This window comes from Paralichthys olivaceus, chromosome 22 (genome assembly GCF_024713975.1).
Source record: "Paralichthys olivaceus isolate ysfri-2021 chromosome 22, ASM2471397v2, whole genome shotgun sequence".
NCBI classification, from domain to species: Eukaryota; Metazoa; Chordata; class Actinopteri; order Pleuronectiformes; family Paralichthyidae; genus Paralichthys; species Paralichthys olivaceus.
This window is the reverse complement of record NC_091114.1, coordinates 2,708,148-2,721,932: the sequence shown is the minus strand read 5'-3', so window position 1 is coordinate 2,721,932 and position 13,785 is coordinate 2,708,148. Positions and strand designations below refer to the sequence as shown.

Sequence of the window (13,785 nt, the reverse complement as noted above, 5' to 3'; positions counted from 1 at the left end):
GTCGTGATTTATAAGTTCAAAAAATTCCTGGACTACTCTAAAGTCCCCACCTGTACCCTGAGGTAACCAAAGAAATAATCCCTGAGATTCAACTGTTGCTGATGGTTTAGATAATCCGGATAACTGTTATTTGACTACAGTGTCACCATATTGAGATCACTTAGGTGCATACAATGTTGTAATAAGAGAGAGAAGTGATGGCCAAAACAACTGCAAAAATAAAATCAGGATTATTCCCTTTATCCTAAAAAAGGTATTACTACCGCTAAGCGAAATCCTGAGTATTACTTATTAATAAAGGGACACTAGAAATATGAATTACTACAGAATTAATTATCAATAAATCAGTGTCACTGAGAAGGATCGCTCCTGGTAATTCAAATGGGTCTCATTCTATTAAAAACTCTGAGGGTGTCATTATAGTGACACTCTCTGACAGCTATTAAGCCCGATGATGCAGTCAAATCCCAAAAGCTAGTAGTGGTCACACTCGCACTTACAGATCACGTGACATCCACCCCAGCCCAAAAAATAGATTTTGTGTATTCATCACACTTGAATTTCAACAACAACAACAACAATAATAATAATAATTTAATGATTTGATATAGATTATTAATATTTGTATTTTCTTCTATTCCTATGTTCCACAGATTTTTTGGGATAAATCACAGAAGCCTAAAAAAAAACTAATGGACAGGGCTCCATTTTTGGAACAAAGTTTTTTAGAGATCACCACATGGGAAGAAATCTCTGGAGACAATTGAAAAGCGTCCTCAGGATAACTACTGATTGCTTTGAGAGCGGCATCTGGGACAGCTATGACTTCTCAACAACGGAAAAACCACAATGATCCTAGTACAGAATCAGATCAAAGAAAACTTACGGTGAGCTGTCTTCCTCTCCAGACAGACTCCAGTCATCATCATAAGAACCCTGCTGAAAGGAAAACCAAAACAGAACCTTCGGTCTTATCCTTGTTCTGGCGTACGTCATCAGAGGACGCCACCCTCACAGAAATATCCTCCAGGAAAAACATGCATTACCATATCCGGATAGGGCTCTGTGACTTTTCTTAGCTGGGGTCCAAACTTTACTTGATCAACTGCAAAGAAAATGATAGGAAAAGAAATGGTGCGTTAATGCATGAACTGTGGATTTCATCAGGTTAAGAAAATAAAGTGCAGGGCAATGTGTTCCCACACATTCCAGCCTTTTTTGTGTTCGCAACATCGATTCGCACTCAACTCTCAAGTGCATTGATGAGCTGCAGTTGGAGCTATGGATCCACACATCGATAAAGAGCTGTCACTGCGAAACACTGCAGCCGTGACCCCTCACCGCAGCAGCTGAGCACATACACAGTGACAAAGCACATTACTCCTTTTTACCTCCACCAGGAAGGTCATATGTTTTCACCCCTATCTGTCTGTTTGTTTGTTTGCAAACAGGATTACACACAAAATGGACAGATTCTAACAAAACTTGGTGGAACAAGTTGTTATGAGTCAGGGAAAAACATTCCATATTGGCGTGGATCCACATCATTCTTTTTTTTTCTTTAATATTGTGAGGATTGTTATTTTTTTTTACATTTTCATTGATTTCTCAAAGTATAACCCATGAATATTGATGAAAAAGGGGCTGATGTCTATGAGTGTGAGCAGTTTAGTGCAGATCTAAGTAAAAATCTGGATCTAGTGAATTTAAATGTGGTTTAATAAGGAGACCGTTGTCTCTACTGAGTGTCATTCTAGTTTCACTTGGTCTGGTGTAGTCAGTTACTTTACTTTACTGAATCAGGTCTCAAGAATATTTACTCGGGCTACTTTAGGTTTTGTTGCATTGACCAATATTCTGTAATCTTCACTTGTGGCTATACATGAGAATAATTCACAGATTTCAAGTGTGGTTTATGAGACTATTATGACTATTATGTCATGAAAGTCCAAATGTTAGTTACAACATTAGGAATGAAAAATACAAGAGAGGTATTAATGAACAACCAAAATGTCTTTTTATTTTATTTAGCTTGCTTCACTCCACTCACACAAATGACATGCTCTGGATCTTTTACCACCTCAGCAGAAGTCAGTCGTTTCACTAAAGCATTAAAAATCAACTTGCGGAGACTTGAAAGCTGCTCGCCACAGAAATTCCATCACAGTGAACATACTGTGCCCTTTTTTGGTCAAAGATCTATTGTTGTTGTTGGACGGCAAATTTGCAGATGAAGCCTGAATCAAAATTCAGCTGTTCTGTAGCTGATACCATCAACTTCCCCAACCTTTCCAATCGATATCATTTGCATGAGGATGTTATGTATTTCAATCTATTTTCCTTGGTGCTCTCTGTCCTTCACTTCCCTCATTTTTAATGTTTATATTCCACTATCTTGGCTTCCCTTTACATTTGAGAACCACTTATACTCCTGCTAGACTGCTAGGTCACATATGTGCTCTGACATGACTTCCTTAAACTAGAACAGAACTTATACTATTGTAAATATCATATGATTCCTTTGTTCTTGGTCTCAGTATGTTTTAGTAGTAGGGGTGGGTTATAATTTGACTGTTTTTTGGCTTGAGTCTGCAATGAAGTTTAGTAGAACAGGCGTTCAAAGATCACAAATCCGACCACACATTTGACGTGTCCAAAAAAAGTATTGAGGTTTGATATTTGATATTTTTATATATTTGTATCAGCCTCGTAGCAAGCAACTGTCCAAACAATGACTGACTGCTCTAGTCGAAGCAGAGGAAGTGTGAGACATATTGGTCAAAGTGAAAGTGCAGGTGTTAAACGTGTTTGTGGCTTGTGTGCCTGAACATGAATAAACACGCTGTGTGAAAGGGAAGTATAGGTCGACACTAAGTTGTATTTTGATATGGAACTATACCAATTGTGAAACCAGACTATCACGTGCGAAACACTTGGGCCACAAGAAGCCTATTGGTAGTTCAGCAGTGTGAAGTCACTCTCGCTCCAGTGTGTGTGTGACAGAGGTGCCACTGTCTGTCACACACCAGTGGCATGTTCGCTGTGCCATCGTCTGACGCAACCTCCATCCCACATGTGTGGACGGGATACAGAAGGAAGGGCAGCCACCAGCAGGCTGACTGAGAGGCTTTTGTCCTCGTTCATATTATGGAGATTACAGCGCTGAATACTGGGGGTCGTGCCGGACAATGAGGCGACTCATCAGCAAGTACAACCGGCATACAGTATATCTCCATATGCACGCATACAGTCACAAGCCCAGCCACACGCAGTGACTGTTACTGTACAACGTTTAACACAAAACACACAAACAATACACAAGTAAACGTGTGGGTTAAAGGAATATCTCACATATAAAATGCACTTGCTTTCGGGAAGTGAGACGTTCACTTGAATATTGATCTCATCACGATGATGTCTTACAGATGTGAATGCAATAGGTTTGGCATATAAAGTGCCAGCTCATCCAGAATGCAGCAGCTCAACTGGTCTTCAACTGACCTAAGTTCACTCACACCACATCGCTCCTCTGCTCCCTTCACTGGTTACCAGTGGCTGGCCGCAGCTGCTTCAAGACACTAGTACTTGTGTACCGTGCTGTGAACAGATCAGTCCCAGTCTATATCCAGAACATGAGTTAAACTGTACACCCCAGCAGGTCCTACTCCGCTCTGCATCGACCAATCGGCGTGCCGTTCCCTCACTCCGAGGGACAGCTAGCCACACAACAAAATCCAGACTATTTGCTGTCCTGGCTCCTAAATGGTGGAACGAGCTCCCCATTGACATCAGGACAGCAGAAAGTCTAAAAGACACATCTCTTCCGACTACACCTTGGTGAAGAAGACGTCTAATAACCATTGTCAACTGTGTGTTTATATAAAGAAAAACAAATTATAAGAAGAAAAACCAATTACATTTAGTTGCACTTATATATTGCACTTACATGTAGCACTTTGTAGTTTGGCTTTTTTGAAGACTCATTGTACTTACATGATTCTTGCTGTTGTTTAATTGCTGTCACTTAATGAAATATAATGTAATAAATGTATTTTCAACCCAACTTGTGCACATTTCTGCCAAAAAAGTGTGGAATGTCTTTGTTGTTCGGTCAGTGTGTGTGTGTGTGTGTGTGTGTCCTCACATTGCTCTTCAGACAGGGTCCTCTCTACAGGCAGGTGTTTCCCGGCTGACTGAATCTTGTCAGGAGCCATTTCCCCAATCTGTCAACAGAACATTTATGTGACGCACCAGAAAAAAAAAAACATTATTCCCCATGAAACAGACTCAATCTGTTTCTTTTCTATTTTCTTCCATCTAAAATATTGTAAATAATAAATATCATCTGTTCCTCAGTCTATGAATTTGTTTCTGGCCCTCTGTGGTGTCAGTTATGACTCCTTCCTTGCACTGACCTCCAGTTCCGTGTCGTCCAGGCTGTGAGTGTGGGTAGAGTGGAGCTCAGGGTTGTTGGCCATGTCCAGAAGCTCAATCACAAGGTTACGGGTTAGTAGCTGTGTCACAAATGGATGCTGGAGGAAAAAAAGTATAGATCACAGCCTTAGACACTATTAGGAAGCTTTGATCACAGAGAGCCGTGTAAAATGGCACTGAAAAACAGTCAAATATAATAATATAATATATATAGATATAATATGATATAATAAATAAAGCTATAATTAGTGGTCAGTCTTTGCACGTATATTAGACTTAGCTGGTTCCAGACCTTTCCCAAGATATCTCCAAGAATCCACCATGAAATAAGAAAAACAACCAATGATCATATGGCTGTTAATGAGGTCATCATCTTATTCTATTGTATTTTTAATGTATCCAAACCCCGGACTGCTATGACGACCTAATTTCCCTTTGGGGATGAATAAAGTAATCTATCTATCTATCTATGACGCCATGTAAGTGTGATAATGCAGTCAACCACTAAGATAATAGACACGATCTACAGCTTGTTTAGATTAATCAATCACCGGCATCATTATGAAATCGCATTATAACAATATATAAAAGTTAGGATTGTCTGATTGTAAAGAGCAGGGTATTCATCACCTCTCTGATGCTTTTCTCTTTCAATATTATTATCATGCATCTATCTGTCCACCATTGTTACGCCCGAACACATGACATCTGCTCTGAGTGAGTCAGCTGTTCATGTTGGAATGCTGTATTCCAGTTTCTCTACGAACCAGTAAGAATTTAGTGAGCTGTATAACCATGAGGTAAAGCAGAACCATAACAAAAAAAATGCATTTAAGAACTTATTTGAAAGCGCCTTTAAGATAATGCCGAGTTAACCACTTTCCATTAATAAGAACCACAAAGAAGAAGCCAACCTGCAGCAGCGTCTCAGCTGAGGGCCTTTTACGAGGATTTTTAATGAGAGCCATTTTCACAAAGCTTTGGAAACCCGCAGACCTGCACAGAGGAGAAGCAAAGGGGCACAGTGTGAATCCATTTTTATATGTTAATGATCTTCTCTTTGGTTTCAATACTAAATGATTTCAGAGGAACACCGGCAGTCCAACTCACCACTTGGATTTATCCTTTAGTCTTGGAGGCTGGAAGTTGCTCTTGGACATCAACATCAGTGCTCTGAAACATTGTTTTAAATGTCACCGCACTGTGTAAGGTCTCAATGGTTTATAGGCAGTGACTGTCCAGGAATGAAATGTTACATAACACACGCCTCTACTGTTTATCTCTCTGCTCTGACACGAGGCAGAGTTCATTAGATCCGTCTGGGCTCCAGTCCCTCTGTCCTGACTCACCGCATTGGGTGAAGGTCAAACATGGGCGGTTGGAGCTCGGCCAGCTCGATGGCAGTGATTCCGACGGCCCAGATATCGCACAGGTGGTTGTAGCCCCCCTTCTTTTCCACCGCAGCCACCTCTGGAGCCATCCTGGACAGACGATTCGCAGGGAAGAGGAGACATAAGAGGAAGGGTACATTGGATATGATTTACATGGCCACTGTGGTGAACTTCCAATATAATGTTGTTTATTCTATAATATCATTTCAATGTGTTCAACTGGCTTTAGGAGGAAAAAACACTTTTTGGGGACTACTTTCAGTAAAGGATTAATCTACACTCTAGGAGCAAGACGTTTAGACGATTGAGTCTAAATAAATGACTGTGTGTTTGTGTGTGTATGCACGTGTGTGTGAGTCATTCATATTGACAGATCCACACAATTTAAAGTTTAGAATCTTGAGTCTCCATTTAATCATGTCTTCAGACTGGGGGATTATAATATTCATAACATCCAGAGGAAACCCACATAGGCACGAGGAGAACATGCAAACTCCACACTGTGCAGCCAGCTTGAACCCAGAACCTTCTTGCTGTGAGGCCACAGGGCAAAATACTGCATTATAGAAATGTTATGTTTGTATATGTTTATATATCTAAAACACTTATACAGTGGGTCCAGCCCCCGGTGACCGTCAAAGGTTAAGCAATATAGAATGGATGGATACATAACAATTCCAACACCAGTATGGATCTAAATTAAAAAAAACCATAGGTGTCACGTATTTCCACAGTGCACAAGTTAGATGCTGTACATAGCCCAAGCATTTTTCTGTTCGTATATATTTATATATTTATATACTATTCATTATCATCTATAAAAGATCACGCATTTTTATATGACAACCTTCATTTATAACGTAACCGAGCACTCTGTAAAACATTTATACACATCTGACATTTTTACATTTTTTACAAGAGTTAAGAACATTTTATTTGTGGATTGACCTCGTGCAATAGAAGATGCAGCTGCACGTATAAGGTGGCCCGGGTTAGATTCAAGATTCAACTGTGACGCGAAACAAACAATATGAGGTCTGACTAATGTGTTTTATTCTATTGAGTGATTGAATTAAAGTGTCTGACACAACCTTTGCTTTTTTGTCGCTGAGAGAGAGAGAGAGAGAGAGAGAGAGCGAGAGCATGTGTGTGACGCAGGAGGGGGAGCGGTGCACAGTGGACCAAGTCACTGTGAGTACATACATTCAGTACATATTGTATCACAATTTAACATTGTCATTGCTTATGTGTGCAATGATTTTGAGAGGGACAACTCTCTGGATGGGGGGTGGGTCCGGACCCTGTTCCCCCCCCCGGGAAATCCGCCCTTGTCTATAACTGTTTCCCATCTGTTCGTACAGTTTTTATACCACAACATGGTTTTTAACCAATGAATCTTATCCTTATTACATATAGCAGTGAGTACAGAAACAGAATGTGTTGCTATACTGCATGTCTGCATACGCTGCATACAACTTGAAGATTACCTGTTTACCTGCACCTGAGTGGTGAATTCTGTGTACTTTGTACATTTGGCCATAGATATTGTCAGATATAATAAAAAAAGGATATTGGCAAAAAAAAAAAAACCGGTCAGCTGCATCCCTCACTCAAATCATACCGTCTCACTCACTGGGTCACTGCTACTGTAAACGGACAGAGGTCAGCTGCGTCTTACCAGTAGGGCGTTCCTATAAAAGACTTCCTTTTGGCCACCGAGGCGCTGATCTCTGCAGCCACTCCAAAATCAGCTGGACACAGAAGAGACAGACATTGTTACACCGATGGCCTGTTTACGCCCACTTGATGGGTCGCAGCAGTTAAGTAGGGGCTGCAGATGTGTGCCGGATGCAATTCAACACTGACCCAGTTTCACGTCTCCTCTCTCTGTCAGGAGGATGTTGGCTCCCTGCAGAGAGAACACCAATCGTAAAGTGAGCATCTGTTCACATGACAACCAACAGTGTAATATTTTATGACCGCAATTATAAAGTAACACCTGGATGGTGATTTAAAAAAAAATGCTTTACCTTTATGTCTCTATGCATTTTGCCAGTTTCATGCAGGTGATACAAGCCCTGAAAAATAGTACAAAAGTAGCATAAATATAAATACATATTGTACTATAAGGTGTTCTAAAGCTGTCCACCATTATGGCCAGAGTGACCAGTTTTCTGTGGTAAAAAAACAAGGTTCTGAGGTCCTGATGTCCTGTGTCAGGGTTTCTCAGGTAGATTGATTAATATGATTGATTTGTTATTAACAATATGCCCCACAGGCGACAATATTTAAATTCGATGAAAAGTATAAGGTCTTAAAATGAGACCATCTATAGATGCACGCAATAATTAAATAAATTGTGTGTTTTTGTATGTATAGGTTTAACTTTATTGAATAAAATCCCTTTTGAGTTATATGATTTACTCTCACTACCTACACACTTCATTAGATGGAAATTTAATTAATTTGTAATCCAAAACATAACATTTTGAACATTTAACATTTTTTACATTATCTATCAAGTGAAATACCTGAATAAAGAACTGCATTAGCTTCGTCAGAGTGATGAAAAAGATCCATTATTAGAAGAAGTGATTTACAACACCGAGTCACAGAACAGCATGATGACAGTAATGTGGCTCAGCTACGAGAATTATATTGAAAACCAGGTAAATCATTAGATTTTATTTATCTTAAGGTTTATTTGTTGTAAACTAGACAGAACTTTTAGTGTTAAACCATTCATCTCACCTGTATCCTGTATTATGGTGCATTAATGATACTTATCAATAAATTATGACAAATATGATCATTATTACTGATTATATTTGATGATTTACATAACATTTCAGTTTTGGTTTTGCTCAAAACAAACACTAATATAATATAATATTAATGTATCATATGTAATATAACATTAATGAAATGTTATATTACGTATTAAATACTTTAAGGAATGTATAGTGGTGACTAAACAACAAAATATGTTGAAAAGGAAGAGTGTAGCTGATACAACAATAATAAAATAGCATGAAAATCTAAAAGAACACAAGAATGTTCATGTACCAAGAGGTCAAAACTGCAGCAACACAACAGTAAGAAGAACCACTTCTCAGTTTGCGGCCTGTTTGTTCCCTCTTCTCTGTGCACCATGGCCCTGATGACGCCAACAGCAGTGAACCGCTCGGCTCTGAAATCACTCGGTATAGATTATGTGCGAATGCGAAAAACCCCGCTTCTCTGAGTCCTAATCTTTTAAATTCAGAATCAGCTTGTGTTGTTGCGTTGAAGTGAGCAGAAGGTCACCCCGCTGACAAAGTGTGTATCTTCTGCTCTTGACTCTGCGACGCTGCAGCAGCAGCAGTTACCTCCACAGTATATTTAGTGGTCTGGCGAGTTTAAATACTATTTAGCCTTTCTGTTGCTGGGAAAAACACATGACTCACTGTCTTAGAGTCTTCACAATGCTCCAAAAACAACAAGCAGCCTTTCACTCTAAAAGCCTTACCTGCAGGGTTTCTCTGCACACGTATGCAATCTGTTTCTCCCTCAGTGGGCCCGTCACTGCGAAGAACAGTTTGATTAACAGCTCAGACTCAAGAGGACGGACATCATCAAACTCATAACATCAGTCATACTAATCTTCAGAATCAGTGCAGTGATCTTTTAAATGAGCTAGCTTAGAGTTAATATTGGCGGCTGGTGGCAGCCATTTTCTTCCAACTTGTTTGTTGCCATTTTCACATAACAGGAAGCGCACATTCACTTTTTCACCGCTAACAACACGTATGATTAAAATAATAAATTATAGAGCCTTTAAAATTCCCATTCATCTTGTGTGTGTTTAAGGTTAGCAACAGAAGAACCACATGGCTCCAATCAGGATGACAGGAGGTGTTCACTCGTACTGAGCAAACACATATAAAGTCATATATATATATAATTAATTATTTAAATCCTTTACAGTTTGTTCTGTGTGAGAAACAAAAACATGTCCAGTGTTTCTTAAAAACATACATACATAAATATATATATATATATATATATACACACACACAAACCTTGTACTTGTATCTCAGTGAGGACATTCATTGGTATAACACATTCCCCTACACTAACATTAACCATCACAACTCAGTGGCTAAACCTAAACCTAACACTAAGGGCAAGTCTTAACTCTGAAACAGCTCACTGAAAGTGGTTCAGACCAAAATATTCATCTTCACTCTATAAGGTCAAGGTTCAAAATCACAAAGATATCTGCACAAGTACACACACACATCGTCTATATGTTGCAGGTGGTACTAAATTGGCTGCAATACAAGACCTACACTCAGAAATGTTCACATATATTTGTATTTGTACCATGGTAAATATCCTGAAGTGACCCTCCTCCACAGTACTCCATGCAGATCCACAGCTTGGTGTTCCTGGAAAGAGACACATGTCTGTTATCTCGGTATTTGACCCGCTCTCTGCTTATCATCTGGGATTAAGACGCAGTTCTACTGGGACTGTGAAGAGCAACATGGGAGTATTGAGTATTAAAGTACTCACAAGACGGCACTCCCTAATATTCTGAAGCTAAATCCTCACTCCCGTAGAAACATGTAGTATCATTCACAAGCTGTTTGGACAAAAGTCTAACTAAACGCTGGAATGAGTGGGAGAGGAATCCAGCAGCAGTGTGGGGAATATAATGGTCAAATTCCACATATTTAAGTCCACCAACAGTCCCAGGAATCCCCCACATGTGAAGTGAACATGCAGAAAACACGCAGTACCTGTGGTAGCTGCCGAAGTAGGCCACAATGTTTTTGTGCTTGCACTCCTTCATCATGGTAATCTCCTGCTGGATGGACGTGATGTCATCACCTTAACACACAGACAGCGAAGAGAGCGGTTTCTTAGTTCACATAGCTGGACAGAAAATGACAGGACAGTAAACCATAGGGTACGAGGACCTGTGCATGAGTATTATTCATCTGACATTATGCAATTTGTTTTATTTTTTATTCTCATTTCCTAACTCTGTTAAGTGGTCATGGGCAGGTTGAAATGGTGCCATGTAAATCAAAGTTATTATCCCTAATATTATCATTGTTATTATTATTAGGATTATTATTACTAGGAGAAGTAGTAACATTATTATTAGGAGTAGTAGTAGTAGTAGTATTAATAGTAATATGACCATTATCATTTTTCACGTGTAAAGCTTCTAAAAATTCATTTAATTTTCATTTTTAAATCCAGAACAATGTGTTTAAACAAGTCTCATTTGTTAAATGGTTTTCAAACTTTGACACACCAAATATTTGTAAGGATATGTTTCCTCACAATGTTTTTTCCCTGAAATCTTTGGCAAGTATCCTTTAGAGTGCCTACACTGCCTTTATTATTTTATAGTTGTGTTTTGAATTTACAATAATTTTACAAAGGTTTTTTGCATTCTATTTAACATAATAATACAAAAACTGAATCGTTCCTTACGATAACTATTTACATTATATTTATCGATCATTTTTTCACTTTAACATATTATTTGTTAGTTTAAATTCTTATTTGACCTGGTTTCACCATGTGATGATTATCAGTAAGTACTTTACGAGAATTATTAGTTGCTGTAATTTTTTTCTTTGTGTCCACAGTGGCTGTGAAACTTTCCCCTCTTGATGTTTAAACAGCCTAACTTATTGGGACAAATCCCTGTTCCTCTTTTAGGGCATAAATTGGAAAAAACCCTTAAAAGTATCGTCCCATGTGGACGTTTGCCGTCCTGCCCAGAGTGAATGAATGTGTGATGAATGCTTCACCTGTTGTGCAACATCCAACCAAAGACATGTCTTGAATATATTGTCTTTGTATTTCTATTGTATTGTTAAGTGGTCCCAACTGTACCACAGTCAATGGGGGTATTTATGAGTATATATGTTTACAGGGTCTAACACTGTCTGAGTCAGCCGGTGTCTGCCCGGTTATTTTTGGTCTGGTGTCTCGCAGTATGATCGTCACAAAAGATTTCAGAGCCACAGTAACAACCTGGAACTGCTGTTTTGCTGAGAGTCAATTGTGAGCGTGTTGTTTTAACTTGGAACGGTTAACATACCTGGGTCCAGCTTGACAATTTTGATAGCGGCCAGTTCAGATGTCCTGATGTTACGGGCCTGGAAGGGATGAAAAATATACATAATAAATATATTCATATACATTCTACCCTACAGTGACCCGATCCTTGTATCCAAACCCATTTTGGGGACGTGGATTGGTTTTATATATAAATAATCAGGGAGCTAAATAACCAGATGTTGAGGTCATTCCAAAACAATGATAAATAGGGTTTGAAGTTGAATCCCCATTTTTACCTGCATCTTCTGGATATCCTCCATAAACAGGCTGATATATTGACAAAATCAAATAGATGAACTTCATCGAGCTGCTACAGAAAGCGATGCTGGTCCAGCCAGTCCCCGTGGAAACCACATCAATGTTTCTCATCTAATTCCATTAGTTTAGTGCTCCCCTTGAACATCAAGCACCACACCTGCATCAAACTGTGTTTTTCATGATTGGAATGCACATTCCGCATTGAGCCTGGTTCTGCTAGAGGTTTCTCCCTGTTAATGAGGGAGTTTTTCCTCCACAGTCGCCAAACTGCTTGCTCATTGTGGGAACTGGGAACTATATTTAATAGGATCTCAAGGTCTTGACCTTCTATGTAAAGTGCCTTGAGATAATGTATATTATGATTTGGCGCTATACAACAAAATTGAATTGAATCTTGTTCCCACAAGATAACAAAGAGAAAAATATTTCATCCTTTGAGACTTCAGGGGCTCCTGAGGTGTAAATGTCATTTAAAACACTTTACATCACATAAAGTCAAACCGGTTCAAACGTGACCTATTTCATAGCAGTAGAGCAGAGTTGATGGTGGATGTTGTTTCAAATCAGCTACAACATGTTTTCAGCTTCCTCAATTCTTCCTGGGAACATCAGTCATCCCCATTCGCTGCTCTGACGTCTCATGCGCCGCTTCTCACTCCAGGCATTCAAAACAAACGAGGCGGCAGCCAATAGGATCACGCCACAACTCCACCTGTGGCAGGGCTGCACTCACTTCCTGTTTTCTTTCCTGTTCTACCACAGGACTTCCTGTGACTACGGTGATAGTAACTTCTCTGACATGGTTTTCATTTAGTGGAGCCTGAAATAACAGCTGCTTATGTCCTAAAGTGGAGGAAGGAAGCAGGAACGGTATTGCATTTCGATCACTGAACCAGAAATAATGCACAGTCTGTTGTCAAGCTGTAATTCTGCAAAGTGACTTTGACCTTTGACAACTGAAATCAAATCAGTTCACACATTCAACATTCACACTCTGGGCGATATGACTTCAAATCAATGTCACGGTTATTTCAAAGTTTGACCTCAATTACAATCAATGAATGACACCCCCCACCAACCCCATGCATGAGACACATTACTCAGCCAATCGACTCAAATTTTTTAATCACTCACACTTACAAATGATTTTTATATGAATGAATTCATATTTATGTGTTCACGGTTAAGCGGGGCATTGCTGCTTCCTCAACAATGACGTTAAAACCCTGCGTTGCGTCGTAATCTGTGGGAAGACCTTCTCTCCTGTCTGCAGGAGTTTGTGCATGTGTGTGCTGTGCGCGTCACGTCTCGTCGTGTTGTGTGTAGCGGGGCGGCCGCTGCAAAATGGACGTCACTGAAACCCAACACTTTGTGAATGCACACATTGGGGAAATGAAAATTAACCAAAATTAACCGACATGAGCAAGATTCAGGTTATAAATGTCGGTTTCGGGTCATTTCCAAGCCCTACAGTGTAGATTTGAAAATGTGCATGAAGTTCTGGTTTAATGACATTGACTAAAGCTAACAGGAGTCAGGATTTATCAAACCTGGAGTCAAGTCAATAAAAGCATAC

The 13,785-nt window shown here is 39.5% G+C and overlaps 1 protein-coding gene across 6 annotated transcripts in view; it reads right to left on the bottom strand.

Moving 5' to 3' along the window:
• Positions 1 to 13,785, bottom strand: part of map4k2 (mitogen-activated protein kinase kinase kinase kinase 2) — a 31,210-nt gene that overhangs the window by 10,914 nt on the left and 6,511 nt on the right. For 3 of the 6 annotated variants that reach the window (XM_069518659.1, XM_069518663.1, XM_069518661.1), the window contains exons 2-15: positions 11,932 to 11,989; positions 10,610 to 10,700; positions 10,191 to 10,255; positions 9,334 to 9,389; positions 7,856 to 7,903; positions 7,692 to 7,734; positions 7,504 to 7,576; positions 5,784 to 5,915; positions 5,545 to 5,607; positions 5,349 to 5,430; positions 4,416 to 4,532; positions 4,145 to 4,223; positions 1,047 to 1,105; positions 887 to 939 (exon numbers count right to left, since the gene is read on the bottom strand). In XM_069518659.1, coding sequence (XP_069374760.1) covers positions 887 to 939; positions 1,047 to 1,105; positions 4,145 to 4,223; positions 4,416 to 4,532; positions 5,349 to 5,430; positions 5,545 to 5,607; positions 5,784 to 5,915; positions 7,504 to 7,576; positions 7,692 to 7,734; positions 7,856 to 7,903; positions 9,334 to 9,389; positions 10,191 to 10,255; positions 10,610 to 10,700; positions 11,932 to 11,989 — 1,019 coding nt within the window. Of the gene's footprint in view, positions 1 to 886; positions 940 to 1,046; positions 1,106 to 4,144; positions 4,224 to 4,415; positions 4,533 to 5,348; positions 5,431 to 5,544; positions 5,608 to 5,783; positions 5,916 to 7,503; positions 7,577 to 7,691; positions 7,735 to 7,855; positions 7,907 to 8,042; positions 8,048 to 9,333; positions 9,390 to 10,190; positions 10,256 to 10,609; positions 10,701 to 11,931; positions 11,990 to 13,785 lie in introns of those variants that run through there. The other 3 variants (XM_069518660.1, XM_069518662.1, XM_069518664.1) reach the window with 2 other exon arrangements.